Source organism: Poecilia reticulata, chromosome 8 (genome assembly GCF_904066995.2).
Source record: "Poecilia reticulata chromosome 8, P_reticulata-male-v2, whole genome shotgun sequence".
In the NCBI taxonomy this organism is placed as follows: domain Eukaryota; kingdom Metazoa; phylum Chordata; class Actinopteri; order Cyprinodontiformes; family Poeciliidae; genus Poecilia; species Poecilia reticulata.
This window is the reverse complement of record NC_088837.1, coordinates 870,535-885,704: the sequence shown is the minus strand read 5'-3', so window position 1 is coordinate 885,704 and position 15,170 is coordinate 870,535. Positions and strand designations below refer to the sequence as shown.

At 38.2% G+C, this 15,170-nt stretch overlaps 2 protein-coding genes across 2 annotated transcripts in view; both read right to left on the bottom strand.

Annotated features, from left to right (window-relative positions):
• carm1 (coactivator-associated arginine methyltransferase 1) overlaps positions 1–8,867 on the bottom strand; it is a 32,929-nt gene extending 24,062 nt beyond the window's left edge. The window contains exon 1 of the mRNA XM_008415066.3: positions 8,648–8,867. Within this exon, the coding sequence (XP_008413288.2) occupies positions 8,648–8,789 (142 nt within the window). The 5' untranslated portion in view covers positions 8,790–8,867. The remainder of the gene's footprint in view (positions 1–8,647) is intronic.
• A 342-nt stretch (positions 8,868–9,209) lies between these two features.
• Positions 9,210–14,844, bottom strand: LOC103468179 (guanine nucleotide-binding protein G(I)/G(S)/G(O) subunit gamma-5). The gene is made up of 3 exons (XM_008415067.3): positions 14,654–14,844; positions 10,840–10,966; positions 9,210–10,455 (listed from the first exon to the last, which is right to left on the bottom strand). The coding sequence occupies exons 1-2, from the start codon at positions 14,744–14,746 to the stop codon at positions 10,841–10,843; spliced, it is 219 nt and encodes a 72-aa protein (XP_008413289.1). The 5' UTR covers positions 14,747–14,844; the 3' UTR covers positions 9,210–10,455; position 10,840.
• Between the last annotated feature and the right edge of the window lie 326 nt (positions 14,845–15,170).

Sequence of the window (15,170 nt, the reverse complement as noted above, 5' to 3'; positions counted from 1 at the left end):
CCATGAGGTCTGTTAGGATGTTGAAGGTGAAAAATGAATTTTACTGACACTAGAAAACATATCAAATACGTACTTTATTAAAGAGAGCAAGGGAATATTTTTGCATTATGATGACTCACTGATGCCACAGAGAAGTGAGGAGTGACAGGAGTTAACAAGGACAGCATCAAGCTTAACTCTACCCAGGGTGAGGGGCTTTAGGCAATAGGAATACATGATATATACAGTGGACTTGTGGCCTACAACAGAGCTCTGTAGTCTACCGGCTAATCGCGGTAATGCTTGTTGATGATATAAACGCCATCAAATCAGAGCAGTGGTAATGGCTGAGAGAGCAAGGGAAGTTTAGACTTTTGCCTTAAGGTGGTGCCACAGAGCTTGTTAAAAAGGCATGTGCTAAAACATCAATTATCTGAACCTGGTTTGTGTTTAAACTAAGGTTGTCAACGTTAACGCATGCCATTACCTAAAAAAGTTTAGTGCGTTAGCATTATGTCTATCTATTAACGTAGATTAATCACATTACCTATTTTAACCTAAAAGCTTCTCTCCTGTGGAGGGTCTCCTGGTTCACAGTCATCTGGTACTTGTAATGCAGAGTCGCAAAGACAAGTGAAAAGATGAGCGAGGAGTAGGCCTGCCATGTTCAGCGGCAACTTTTGCTTTGAACACTGTGACGATGATAGTCTTAGTATGCGGAACAGATTTTTTCCAGACACATTGTGATGAGTGCCTCATCAAAATCATCAATACATATCGAATGTTGATAAATGTTCCTTATATTAAGGTTCTAAAGCAACTCTAAACAAGTGGGATTTTTATCTAGATTTAAAGGAAGTATTTCGGCTGTTTTGCAGTTTTCTGGAAGTTTGTTCCAGATCTGTGGTGCATAGAAGTTGAAAGCTACTTCTCCATGTTTGGTTCTGGTTCTGGAGATGCAGAGCAGAAGCAGAACTAGAAGACCTGAGAGGTCTGCAAGGTCTGTAATGTATTTGCTGCTAAGCTGTTCAGTGATTTATAAAATAAAGTCTACTCTCGCACAAACAGCAGCACCAAACACAACTTGGCATATTTTAAAATTGATTTTTGAGCATTTTGAAAAATGCTGATTCTCTATAGAATCCCTTTATTTCTGCACTTCTAGAACAGACACCACACATCCTGGACACAAACTATTTAGACTTTTGCCTTAAGGTGGTGCCACAGAGACAGTTTCTTCCCTCAGGCCGTCTCCGATTAACAAAATGAACAACTTGCAGCCAGAGCAGTCAGCTACTCTGCTGGGAAACAAAATAAGCATATTAGCACTACAGCAACCCACACATGGTCATACCGTTTCTTTTAGCCCTCATTTCCTCAAACTTTGGGTATTTCTACTTCATGTTTGGATGCTTTGAGCGCTTGAAACCAAAGTCAAATCCCTTGTTTGTGCACACAGTGTGTTGCACAAGTCTAACGTGCAAGTAAACATGTCTGCTGCAATAAGCAACTAATCACATAAATAAACAGGAGCTCAATCATTTTGATTCTGATGATTATTAGTTCTGAAGAACAATTTTGTTCAGAGTTCATAATCCATCTTATCTATGGTTTCAGTTGTGTGTTGGTTTTTATTTCCTTTTCATTTATTGGTTTTGGTTGTCATTTTATTTTGGATATTTAAAACGTTTTCCAGTTCCACTATGGAGTGTTCTGTACAAAATTTAAGTTTATTAGTCTTTGAGAGGGCAAAAACTGTGAATACATTATCGTTTACCGCAATAATTACTGGGAATTTATCGTCCAGCAAAATTTGTTATAACATGTTTATGTGTAACACACATTCTACAGAGTGAATCAACAGAAAAGAAGAGTTGTGACGATGTTTAGAGCCCAGGCTGTGGTGGCTGCCCAGCATGTGGAAACAGCGATGTTCAACTGCCCGTCTGTTAATCATAACCTGTTGAATATGAATTAGAAGAGCAATTACTCTGTGACACGCTTCCATCTGAATATTTTTTACAAAGCTAGTAAAACAACTTGGGTCATTTATCTCTTCTATCCATTTAAAACAGAACAGAGCGCCAACAATAAGTGGAACCTTGGTAACTGGGCCAGCGGTGCTGAACAAAACCAACACGGGCTATTTTTACTTGGTCATTTCCACAAGCTCCCTTTTCTGGTGACCTCAGCCATGCTCAGTTTATTACCAGCAAAGCTGTTAAAGACATTAGAGAGGAGATAGCATCTGACTGTGCTTCACACAGAGACAGCTGGGCTGCAGAGAGCTGATCTCCTGCAGACAACTAACTAAAAACAGAGCATTAGCATACAGCAGCAAGTTGTTCAAGTTAAAGAGTAAAACCTTTTAATGAGTCAAATTACAAGAAGAAAAAAAAAATCAGCAGCTTTAGGTCAGAATGTTGAGTGGTTTTATGTTTAAACAAATAATACAGATAGATGTAACTACTTGGAGCACAAGGGTCACTCTTAGGGTTGCAACTAACAATAATTTTAGTAATAGATGCTTTTGCTATTACTAAATCAATTAATCCAACAAATTGCCACATTCTGTAGATTTTTCATTTAATCACAAACCTTTTTTACAGTGTTAGAAATGCATTAAAAGATGCAAATAAATAAGTCAGTTCCCTTTCTAAATCAGAAATTAAACATTATGTTGCCTTTATTTGCAGCAAAAAAGAGATCTGTAGCTAAAACAATAGCAACATGTGAAGAGGTCAGGCCTTTCTTATTGTGTTATCAGTACAGTGTAGGATCTGGACATTCATTTTTGGATTAATGATTAATAATTGATAGCAAAAGGTGCCTAATATGAGATTTCTTTTACGTTTTTTTTTTACCACTCAAGTGGTTCAAATTTTAGAATTTGAACCACTTGAGTTCTGAGCAGAACAGATTAAATCAAATATATATTATGTTTTGGACAGTTTGAACTTAATTACTGTTCTGAGTGTGCAGCTCTTTCATCAAAGGGCCTTTTTTAAGTCTGCATAGTTCGGTTAGCAATATAGCAATTGATTAATTGCAATGAATTGATTATTAAACAAATTCTTTGTTTCAGCCCAACTTAAAAATAACAAAATAATACAAATTCAGGAAATTCATTGCACTGCACAACAATGGCCTAACAGGGAAGAGTATCACAGCTAGAAAAATTGCACCTCAGTCAACAATCTATCGCATCATCAAGAACTTCAAGGAGAGAGGTTCCATTGTTGCCAAAAAGGCTGCAGGGCACCCAAGAAAGACCAGCAAGCGCCAGAACCGTCTCTTAAAAGTGTTTCAGCTGCGGGATGGATCGGGCTACCAGCAGTGCAGAGCTTGCTCAGGATTGGCAGCAGGCAGGTGTGAGTGCATCTGCACGCACTGTGAGGCAGAGACTCTTGGAGCAAAGCCTGGTCTCAAGGAGGCAGAAGCCACTTCTCTCCAGGAAAAATATCAGGGACAGACTGATATTCTGCAAAAGGTACAGGGAGTGGACTGCCGAGGACTGGGGTAAAGTCATTTTCTCTGATGAATCCCCTTTCCAATTGTTTGGGACATCTGGAAAACAGCTTGTTCGGAGAAGACGAGGTGAGCGCCACCACCAGTCTTGTCTCATGCCAACTGTAAAGCATCCTGAAACCATTCCTGTGTGGGGTTGCTTCTCAGCCAAGGGAGTCGGCTCTCTCACAGTCTTGCCTAAAAACACAGCCATGAATAAAGAACGGTACCAGAATGTCCTCCGAGAGCAACTTCTCCCAAACGTCCAAGAGCAGTTTGGTGATGAACAAAGCCTTTTCCAGCATGATGGAGCACCTTGCCATAAAGCAAAGGTGATAACTAACTGGCTCAGGGAACAAAACAGAGATTTTGGGTCCATGTCCTGGAAACTCCCCAAATCTTAATCCCATTGAAAACTTGTGATCAATCATCAAGAGACGGGTGGACAAACAAAAACCTAGGAATTCTGACTAAATGCAAGCATTGATTATGCAAGAATGAACTGCTATCAGTCAGGATTAGGTCCAGAAGTTGATTGAGAGCATGCCAGGGAGAATTGCAGAGGACCTGAAGAAAAGGGGTTGACACTGCAAATATTGACTTGCTGCATTAACTCATTCTACCTGTCAATAAAAGCTTTTGTTACTCATAATATGATTGCAATTGTATTTCTGTATGTGATGAAGACATCTGACATACACACATGAAAACCAGAGGGCAGCAGATCATGTGAAAATATAATATTTGTGTCATTCTCAAAACTTTTGGCCATGACTGTAGTCGCGCTTTCAGAGGTGCTTTGAGTGAGCGGTGAGAGTGATGTATATTTGTGAACAAAACATTATGCGGCGTTTACATCTCAACACGCTGTCCAGCGTTTGGCCCCGTCTCCCCTGTAAGGTTTAGGTCTGTGTTCCCGGTTAGCCGGTGCGTTAGTGGTTAACGACCCAGTGCTAATCATTCATTGGTGAGGAGCTTTCGCGCTCTCCTCGCAGTCACGCATCACGCTGATTTTATATTATTTTATTATTATTACTAGTATTATTTTTCCGGTTACACTAAGCACCAAACCGTATCAAATGTTTTGCCCACTTAGTCAAACAGAGTTAATGCGCGCGGCCACCGGAGATCTGAAAAACTCGTCCAGAAACTCGACCAACCAAAATAGTTTCTGTGTCCCCTTGTTAAAAACTAAACACACACGAAATGAAAGAGCTACTAAAGCCACATTAGCAGCATTGAATAAAATCTCCCATTTGTTGCGCATCTCTGCGCAGTGCAGCGGATTACCACATCATCCAGAGCCGGTCCAAGGGTGTATGAGGCCAGAATATGACTTAGGAGCCCCTTTTGTTGCTAAAAACATCAGCACCTCTAACAGCTTCTGTGTTAGATTTAGTGAAATCTAGGACAGGGGGAGTAGTTTAACTGGCAAACCTAAAAAGCAATAAATTATAACTGCAGCTTACTAATTTGTATTTGTGAACAAACAGCTGAAACTCAAAGATTAAACTCACAGCATCAGATTGTAGCTGTGGTAACAAAACAATCTGACTATGAATATTGTTCTTTGAACTTCTACAAAGTAAACTTGCCAGCTCCTTAAAATCTTACATATAAATGTTAAATAATTTAAAGTCTTTTAATTTATATATGCTGAAACCATTATGTCAAATTTAGCAACAATGATAATCTCAATAAAATTTGACACACATCACTGTGTTATTGTTTTGACTGTGTTATCCAGCGTCAGCAGACCTTTGGACAAAACGATGGCAGTCCAAGAAATCTGGAGTTTCACATGCTTCAATGTTTTCAGGTCAAACTCATTTTAACATCTGACAAAGGTATAGAAAACACACCAAAACCAAATAAAGGCCACTAGAGCCAATTAAACCTTAAAAAAAAAAAAAAAAACAGCAAACTTCAAATTATGAAGCTCATTCTTCATAGTTTGATGATTCCAATCTGGTCCAATGTAGAAACATACTCAGCCCCATTTGTGAAATCATAAGTTAGGTGTGATAAAAAAAATGTTTGGTTCCATTCTATTTTAAGTACTGTCAGACCTACAGACTGAAGAAAGCACTTAAAAAAATAAAATAAAACCCATGTCTGACAACATGAAGTTGGTCACAAGATTTCAAACCACCACACTGTGCCCAGATTCAAAGAACTTCAATGAGGAAACAAAATGATTGACATCTATTAATGTGGAAACAGTGAGAAAAGCATCTCTGCCGGAGAACATGGAACAGAGGCAAAGCGTTCACAAACAGCAGACAACACGTCAACAACTAAAACAACCAGGAAGCTCAGCAGGCTTCACATCATTTAAGGTCAGAGTTCACTATCCTACATTAAGGCAGAGAGACTGGCGCAAAATGGCTTCCAAAATGGCCAAAGCCACTCCTGACCCAAAATAACGTAACAGCCCAGTTTGGGAATATATCCTAAAGATTAACGAGTCAGATGTTGAACATTTTGGAATGTTAGCATTCCCTCTCATAGGACATAAAAACAAGAAAACGTTTCAGAAAAAGGAACGCCACACTAGCAGTTAAAGACGGTGGTGGTCGCATGATGATCTGGGGCTTCTGCTTCAGGACCTGGAGGACTTTCTGAACCAACGATTCTGTTCTCTATACTGTCTCAACATGGTGACAATTTTGACAAACATGTCAAAACCACATATTTGTAAAAGTTACATACCGTTTTAAATAGGTTGTTTCTACTGGGAAACACCCCAATGTGGCCAAATTAAAACAATTGTGCAAAGAAGAGTGATCCTGGGCAGACATTCCCACCAAGAGCCGACAGCCAGGTGTAGGTTTGGCCACGTGCCTTTGGATGCCTTTTTTCCCTTAATACATAAAATCCTCATGTGGAAACTGTTCAGGTTGTCATTATGGCATGTTGACCTGAAACATTCACATGCAACAGAAAAGGAAGAACAGATTAAATCTGTAATGGGGCAATTACTTTTTTTCACTGAACAGTAAAAGCCAAGTGAAGCAGCAGGACTTGGACATAGGCCTGTCACAATAATCAATAAATCAATTAATTGCATAATAAATTAAAACAAACAATTTTCACCTGCATAATTTATAGCATTTCTCATTTTCTACCAAAGAAATTAATGACAAAAGTCTTCAGTTTGATGACTTGGTCTCAACCAGCCCTTATTTTGAAGGACTGTTTTGTTTACAACAAGTATCCATTTTACTTATTGTTTCGGTTTTGTTTATTCATATTGGATATTTAAAATGTCTTCCCGTTCCAGTGCTAAATGTTCATCAGAATTTAAAGTCTGCTGATCCGTAAGAATGGGGTCCTGCATTAGTTTTACTTGAAAATGGCGTCAAAACAACAATATTATTGTTTATTGCAATAACTTCTAGGACAAATTATCATTTTACTTGACCTATTGTGACAGGCCTAGAAGGCCTGTCACAATAGGTTTTTAGCCGGAATAAGAAACTTATGTGAAATTACAGCACATTGATTCTCATTAAAGACACTCTGAAGGTGATATGCAGGTTTAAGTTGTAAAAGGACACCATCCATCGTAAAAGCTAATTACAGCTAAAAACATTTTTATTCACATGATAAAGAAATTTTAGAAATCAAACAACCCATGAATGCAGTTATCAATGAAAAACTATCCAGAAAGAACTGAGAACAACTAGAACGGTCCTGCACACAGTATTAAAAACAAGGGATTGATTAAGCAGATCATAAGAAAAAAAACTAAGTGCAGAATTCAGACCAAGGAAATAGCCTGCTTTCAGGGATCCCATGTAATTGTTGTAAAAAGCGAAACTTTAACACATTAAATGTAAATAGAAATTAAACTGAAGTAGCTAAACTACTTCAGTTTAGCTAGAAATGCAACTTGGCAGTATTTATTTTGGTAAGTTTATTCAAGAATGTTTTATAATTGACATTTTATCCACAAGAAACAGAAAAGTAGTTATTTTATGAAATTTACCAAAAATAAACATATATTAATCAATTGATTTTCAACAATTTACACCACAAATTCATCGTGTGTCTTATTTTAATGGAAATCCAACAGGTTTCAATGTTCTCCCATATTTAAACTTTCATACTCCATTTCATATTCCCTTTACTTTTGTATTGTATTTTAAATTGACCGACTCCAATATATCTTAGGTCTATTTCTACAGATATATTGACGTTGGCTTTCGCCATAATAATAATAATGTTGCGCTGAGTTGCGCTTTTAAAATTTCTTTTTTTTTTTTTTGCATAACCGTAGACTTGTACAGCCGCAGTGTGTTGCTGTTTTTTAATAGGGGAATTACATTAAGTGGGAAAATGTGCAGAGCAGCTCTGATGCTGCCTTCACGGCACGCATGAGGTGGCGGGCAAGGGATGAAGCCATTGTTCCAATGAGAACAAAGATGAATGCATAAGTAATGAGGGCCCAGTGTGACTACGCTACCAAATCTGCCTCAGCAGCTTTAACGTAAAACTACTACTTAGAAAAACTTTCAGTGTGCCATTAAATCCACGGTCCGATAAAAGCCACGCAGTGCGAAGAGCCGCCCGGATCGTAGAGCACAGTGGCGGGTCAGAAGTGATGTCTCCAGGTCTCTGCTGCGAATCAATTCAAAGCGGCTAATTCAAGCTAAGCACTCTCCTAACTACCCGGCTCCCAGGGGAACAAAACTGATTCGTGCTGACTTATAAAAACACAGCTTACACTATTACGATAAAATATAAATAAACAAAACCAAAGGTGTTAAATGGATGCAACCATGTGAGTTTATCACGTCACTGTTAAATGTAGGCTAGTGGTATTGTTTTACTAGCATGTTTTAGTTCACGTTATTTAGCAACCGTCCTTACCGTTAAAACTACTCTACATGTTCTTGATCGCGTTATTCCAAGCAGTGAACTTCGTTGTATGGTACCTAAACCCAATGCGTTCAGGCTTCAGAATCCCAAATAAGCTACAAAATATTTAGTTTTCTTTAGTTCCCTCGTGACAAGTAAAGGGAAACGAGGTGGTCTCAAGATGGAACAGCTCCTTGTTGGCTAAAGCTACCACTGGCCACATTAGCACTGAGCATTAGCAGTTCAATCAGGCCGACCGTCCAGAGAGCAGTTGTTAGAAACAAACAGTCCAACTCACCATTGGAGAGATTGATGAGGGCAGCATCTTGTGATGTTTTCACTTCTAGCCGCAGCGGCTGCTGCTCTGAATGTCGCTGTATGTCTCCATTCGCGTCTCCGATAGAGAGCAGCCGCACGCCGCGGAACACAGAGACCGCCATCTTCGATCTGGAAGTAGAGGCAGGTCGACGCCGCTCACGTCAACCAAGCAGTGCTCTCTACTGGAGGCAGGACAGCCATCACTCCGGTGAGCTGCTTCAACAGCGCCTCCTACCGGGCTTATCATGGTAGCACACAAACACAAGTAACTAATCGAAGATTTCTTTTCAGTCACTTTAACATTTAATACCAAGTTAAAATGAAACAAATTCAACAACATTTATAAGAATAAATCTATAGGTACTTTTTTATCATGCATTAAGATTTGCTTATTCATAAAAATTGGTATTAAACAGTTTCTTTTCTAAATGCTTCACATTTGATCATTTTACAGCCATAGACTTTATTATTCATTATACACAAAGCAATGTAAGTGGAATAAAAAGGATATAGGTTTTCAAAATGCTTGACAAATCCAGGTCTGAAAAACATGATGAGCATTTTTATTTGTAACTCAATACTTTGTACAACAGCATTTTTCTGCAAATAGTCTTTTATTGAATTGAGCGTCATACATCTGGGGCAGAAATTGATAATTGTATGCAAAATGTTTCAAGCTCAGTAATGTTAGGTGGAATGACTGCAAACCAATATTCAGGCCTTGGTACAATCACAATAGCATTTAGGTCTAGTCTTTGTGCAATTCTAACACATGAATATGCTTTGATTTAAACCGTTTTATTGTAACTATGGTTGTATATTTAGGGTTGTTTTTCTGCTGGAAGATGAATCTCTGGCCCCGTGTTAAGCAGCTTGCAGTGTCAGCTGCAGTGTCTGTGTTTAGCTTCATCAATCACCCACCAACTCTGACCAGTTTCCATTTTCCTGCTGAAAAACTGTGTATAAAATGATTGCCCAGCAGACTGTTTCATTGCGAAGCTGCTGTTCAAGTACAAAGTTATCAGGTGGCATTGCACCTGAAAACATGACAATGTCATATTTACAACTCAAATCTGACATTTTGTTATGATTAACAAATGCTGTTACTTAGTTGACAGTAGAAACATTATTAACATTTTGTTCTGTGTGATCTTGTGACGATGTAACAATTTTATTGTTATGCGTTTTGGTCTCTTTTTTTGGATGTTTCAAAGCACTTTATAAGTCAGTGAATGAATATGTTACAATTGCAGAGAACTATTTAAAAAGCAGTTGAAATACAACAGAAAACTAGTGAACAAAATATCTCTTTCCATGAAGAGACAAATCTGTAAAGCTTACAATAGATCAGAAAACATTTGTTTAGCTAAATGCATGTCAAACTCTATTATTAACAGGTGGAATTAAATTACTGAGAACTTTTGAATAGGAAAAGAAACATTTGTTGCTGTACTTTAAATGCTACTAAAGTAACTATTGCTGAATAATAAACTCACAAAACTGAACAAAAAAAATCTAGCATGTTGAAATATTGCATTTTATGTCTCGGAATCTCGTAGCAGTAGAGCCTACTCATTCAATATTTAACTTTAGATTCATTCTGGAAAAGCTTTGGAAATACAAAGAATTTTGGGGGATTATGCTTCACTGCAACATTTTTTTGTGGTCAAAAAGTCCTTCTGAGAACTAGCTGCAAGCAGTGGAGTCGTCTTCTTTATCTTCAACGGCAGTGACACTTTGTGAAAATCCACAGGAAACTGTTTATGTGTTCCTCTCTCCTTCGCAGCCCTACAGATAAAAGATTAATTGACATTTATGTGAAGTTATTATCTCCAAAGACACCTAAAAAAAAGTCATCTAAAACTGTCAAAAGATCTGCTGCTGTACTAGAATAAAATGTTTCATGTGGTCCCATTCTGGATGACATGTTTGTCAGAGATGGCATCTCCATGTAACAGTAAAACATAAAAAATATGAAAAGGTCCTGGACAGAATCCACAAGCTCATGTTGGTCATTTTTATTTGATTTTTAGGAAATACATTTTCAAATGAGACGTTTAGGCAATGAGGATGTGAACCAAGTATCAAATAAACATCATGTGAGAAGAAAACAAGACATTTCAGGAAAGTGTGAATAATATTTCTTTGTGGAAAAGAGCGCCACACACACACCTCAAAGCAGAACACATGACTTGGGAGGCCTGAATGGGTTATCACTGGAGGGGACGCCGGTCAGCAGCGGGTCTTTGTGAGCGTTTTGCAAACAGAAGGTCTTCAGTTCTGTAGCTGCCTGAGAAACCTAAACAATACAGAAAACATAAGAGAGGACTGTTTGTTGATTATTAATATCCACTCAGGTGGTAAGAATGTGTGATTAAAACTGGCCCAGTGTGGGACAGAACCCCCACTAGTACCTCAGCCGGGTTCATGAAGATAAATCGTCAGCTTGTTAAAACTCCAGGGATTTTAGGTCAGAAAATTAGCTCAAAATAAATCATATGAATACTTTGCCCACCTTTAGTCTGATGCATTGTCAATAAATTAGAATATTCATTAAAGTTAATTGATTTCAGTAACCCAGTTCACACATGGTATGAATGTATTAATTCTGCACAGACTGATGTTTCTGTTAATTAACATGATTTTTTTGATTACAGCCAATGACAACACAGCATTTAAGGTGATAATTGTACTTCAGGTACATAATAAATCTTTTCATGGTGGGGGCTTAATGGAAAGTAAGTTTAATACCTGCTCTAATGTTATTTTCAAAAGGTGCTTTAATCTGACAAAAGAGCCTCATCGAAGCAGATTCTCATTTATGAAATACGACATTATATTTGGGACAATTCAGCCAAACAAGAAAAAAGATGCAATGACATAAAAAAGCATTAGTGCCCCTACACTAAAACTACAGCTGGACAATAAATAACTTATTATATATGACGATAGGCACTTGACCAATATCGATAGCTAGAATATTCACTGAACTCTGATCCAGAATCGCACAGCATTGTGGGGGATGTAGCCAGAGGACAAGCTTTAGCAGCTCAGCTTTTCACAGCAGCTAAGCAAGGCTGGTGGGATCAACTCATCACTCTTTGGTTGCCTCCCTTCATTACTGCTTAAAAATACAAAACAGAGTGGATGAAACGGTTAAGGTCATACCCATAGTTTGGCAGAATTTCAGATAGTTAAAACAAAAAAAACTTGTTGATAATTCTAGATATAGACTGACATGAAATGCTTTTATCATGCCACATTTTTCAGCCATATTGTCCAGCATCAACTAAGACTAATAATTTGTTGAAGCACCTTTTAGTTTACATACAGTCTCCAGTCCTTATAAGTAAATCTTTCAGTATGCAACACTTGAGTTGGGAACATTTGTCTGTCTTCATAGCTAACGTGCTCCAGCTCTGTTAGACGCTGCAGGTGGACAGCCCTTTCCAGCCCTGTCCAGGTCGTCCTACAGGTCTTCTAATAGGCTTAGGTTTTATCAGAAGTCAGTTGGCTATTGGCAACTCTAAAAAAAAAAAAATCCTCTTAATTTTCAGCTTTCAAAAATACACCTTATACTGCAAACCTGAATGTTTGCAATGAAAAAAACTGTTGATGGTTTCCTCCACATTGGCTACAGCAGAAAAAACCCCACCCCAGAGCATGATGCTGCCACAACTGTGTCTGACTTGGTGAAGTAACACCTTTTTTGGAGTATTTTTTTGGAATGCCAAATACGGCTTTTACAATTAAGGCCAAAAACAGTTGAACTTTGGTTTCAACGTACATTCATAAAAGCAATCTTTCACTAAGTTTTGTGGGGATTTCAGCCAAGCCAGTCTGTGGTTTTGTAACTCTTTAACAGAACCGGACCATGAGAAGAACACAGCGGGTGATTGCTGTTGCATGTAAAGCACAACCAGTACTCACTAGACATTTCTGCAGCTCCTTTCATTTTCTTCTTGCCTTTTCATTGGTTTCAGATCTTCTCCTCTTCTTTATTCCCTTCTTCATTGTCTTTTGTTGTGTCCTGACTGATATCTTTGCCCAATAAGACTCTTTAAATGCTCTCAACAAATCATTTCATCTAAAGGACAGAATGGAGTGAATATGAGTGAACAGAGGATCTCTGCTGGAGGGTGTGGCTGTCCTGCTGTAGATTCCACATCGGCCTGTAATTATCTCTTCTGACTGTGGGGATTTTAGAATCTGTTGAATGACCTAACTTTACCTGATGATCAGCTCTTCCAGTAGAGTCAAGCGCCATATTTTCACCTAAGTTTATCTGAGCTTCCAGCTTCCTATCTTCAGTTTCTTCCTGGTGCTTGCGGCGCCTCCCTGGGTGAAGTTTTGTTGCTTTTCACATCATCCCTCTTCAGGACAGATCTTCTCTGGTTGTTCACCCATTCCACGGTGGTCCACTGCAGCTCTGTTGTCCCCTGCTGTCTGCTCCCCGCACTCTGTTGAGGAACCACTTGGACCTACCCCTGGAACATAAACCCTTGCTGAACATCGCCCCCTTTGTATCTGTTTTGCTCCTCAAAATCTGCTCTGTACTCTGGAATGTTAAGTCATTCTGACTTTTGTTAAGGTTAGTCTGTTACTGTTCTTGCCCTTCTAACCGCTCCTCTCTTCCTCTTTTGTTTGTCCACACTGAATCCTGTTATGAGTTGTGGGTCAGGAAATTACCTGGACACATGAAAAGTTGAATTTGATTTAAGCTTAATCATACTGACAATTGATATTAGTTGTGAACTCAAGTAGCCTGAATGGTGTGTTTAACCTATAAGTTTATCGTACACACAGATGTGTGTCTCTGAACCAGTTTATCTTTGTGAGATGGTGCTCCATTATTTGAAAAATAGTGGTGGTGATGATGATAATAGTGCTATTTAATTTAGCATTATATATGAAGTATTATCATATTTAGTAATTGTCTTTAGTAAGAAGTTATTGAAAATGTCAAATTCTTGTTGCCAGGTCACACCTGGTTATGGTGCATCAAACTGCCCCATAACCAATCTGCCATTTTTATTGTTAGTTTTTTGTTGATTTTTGTTTGTTTGTTTTGCTGTACACTCTTTAGTTGAAGTAAACTCATATCTGGTATTGCCACTTCATTACACAACTGTAATTTGGTTGTCATTGTTCAATAATTAGGAATTGCTCAATTATGTAAGCAATACACTCACCCTCTCAACCAAAGCAGCACATTCAATGATGAGATGTTGATGCAGTGGAAGTTCCACAAACTGTTACACGCTGTCCCAAATACTGTACTGATGGGGTCCATTTCATTTTCTGTTTTTATTTTCTGTTAAGCTATATACGTTTGCTGATATTTTTATTAGTTCTCTTGTCAACAAGAATTTTATTGTTTTTGCTTCAATTCAAAGTTTCCAGAGTATAGTTTCTATTCGGACTGCAACTTAAAATGTTCAGACTAACTAATGGTTGTGATTTATTTTTGCTTTCCATCCCCTTCTTTGGGACATATACTTAAAGCAAGCCTGACCCCTGCTCTAAAATAAGTATCCCGCCAACAATCCCAGCAGTCACACTGCAGCACAATCAACAAAGCTATCACTGTGCTCAACTCCCAGAGGAAACGGTCTGCAGCAGCCATTTCCTAGAAATAATACAGTAATACCGCTTTCCCATTACTTTGCAATGTAAATAATGAGATGTCATTTTGAAAGCATACGTGGGATGTTCAACTCGGTTACGGAAAAGTATTTGTGTTATATTGCATCTACTTTTAAATTAACATAAACATCCATCTATAGCATCCATACATTTACATTTTTATAAAATAAGTTTTAATACGGCACTAAAACTTATAGTAAAATTATTTTAAAAAGTCAGTGACGCTGATATTAAATATCCCCAGATTAATAACAAGCATCACGCGCACCGAAGTTCGCTGAGGATGCGCTCCAGAGCGGGAGTCACGCGCACAGTCAAATCTTAAGTGGGACTTTCTTACCTTTATCCGCCGGACGCTAGCTTCCAGCCGCAGCTGCTTCACTGCCTTCTGGGCGATGACTAAACTGCTGTTGGCCGCGCTGTTGTTCGACATGACTGCGTTCAAGAAACAGAGAAAGTTACAGCAACTTGGCAACTGCACCCATATGAGCAAAGTCCTAACTGTAGGAGAGCGGTGGGACTTCCGGTAGAATCTTTCAAAATAAAACCTACATTTTGTGTAATTTACATTTTAGGCTATCCCCGTCTAAATTATATGATCAATGATTTCATTTATTTATATAGGAAATTCATTGCTAAATTTAATACTTTATCCCTATTCATATGAAATAAACAATGTATTTCCTATTAATATTACTTTTTAAAAAGTTATAAGGTTATCTTTTATGTCTCATGACATAACCATGAGTTTAAAAAAAGGAGAAAAAAAAGCAAATGGATGGATATTTTTGTCTAGTTGCCAACTTAACTATAGTCATGAAATAATGCCACTGGGATAAGAGCAATGGCTGAAAATC

What these genes read in the sequence shown, in the direction of transcription:
- LOC103468179 (XM_008415067.3), bottom strand. Translation starts at nt 14,746, where the DNA reads ATGTCGAACAACAGCGCGGCCAACAGCAGTTTAGTCATCGCCCAGAAG. An exon ending in CTAGCGTCCGGCGGATAAAG is followed by an intron (nt 10,967 to 14,653) that starts GTAAGAAAGTCC and finishes TGTATTGTTTAG; the next exon opens with GTTTCTCAGGCAGCTACAGA.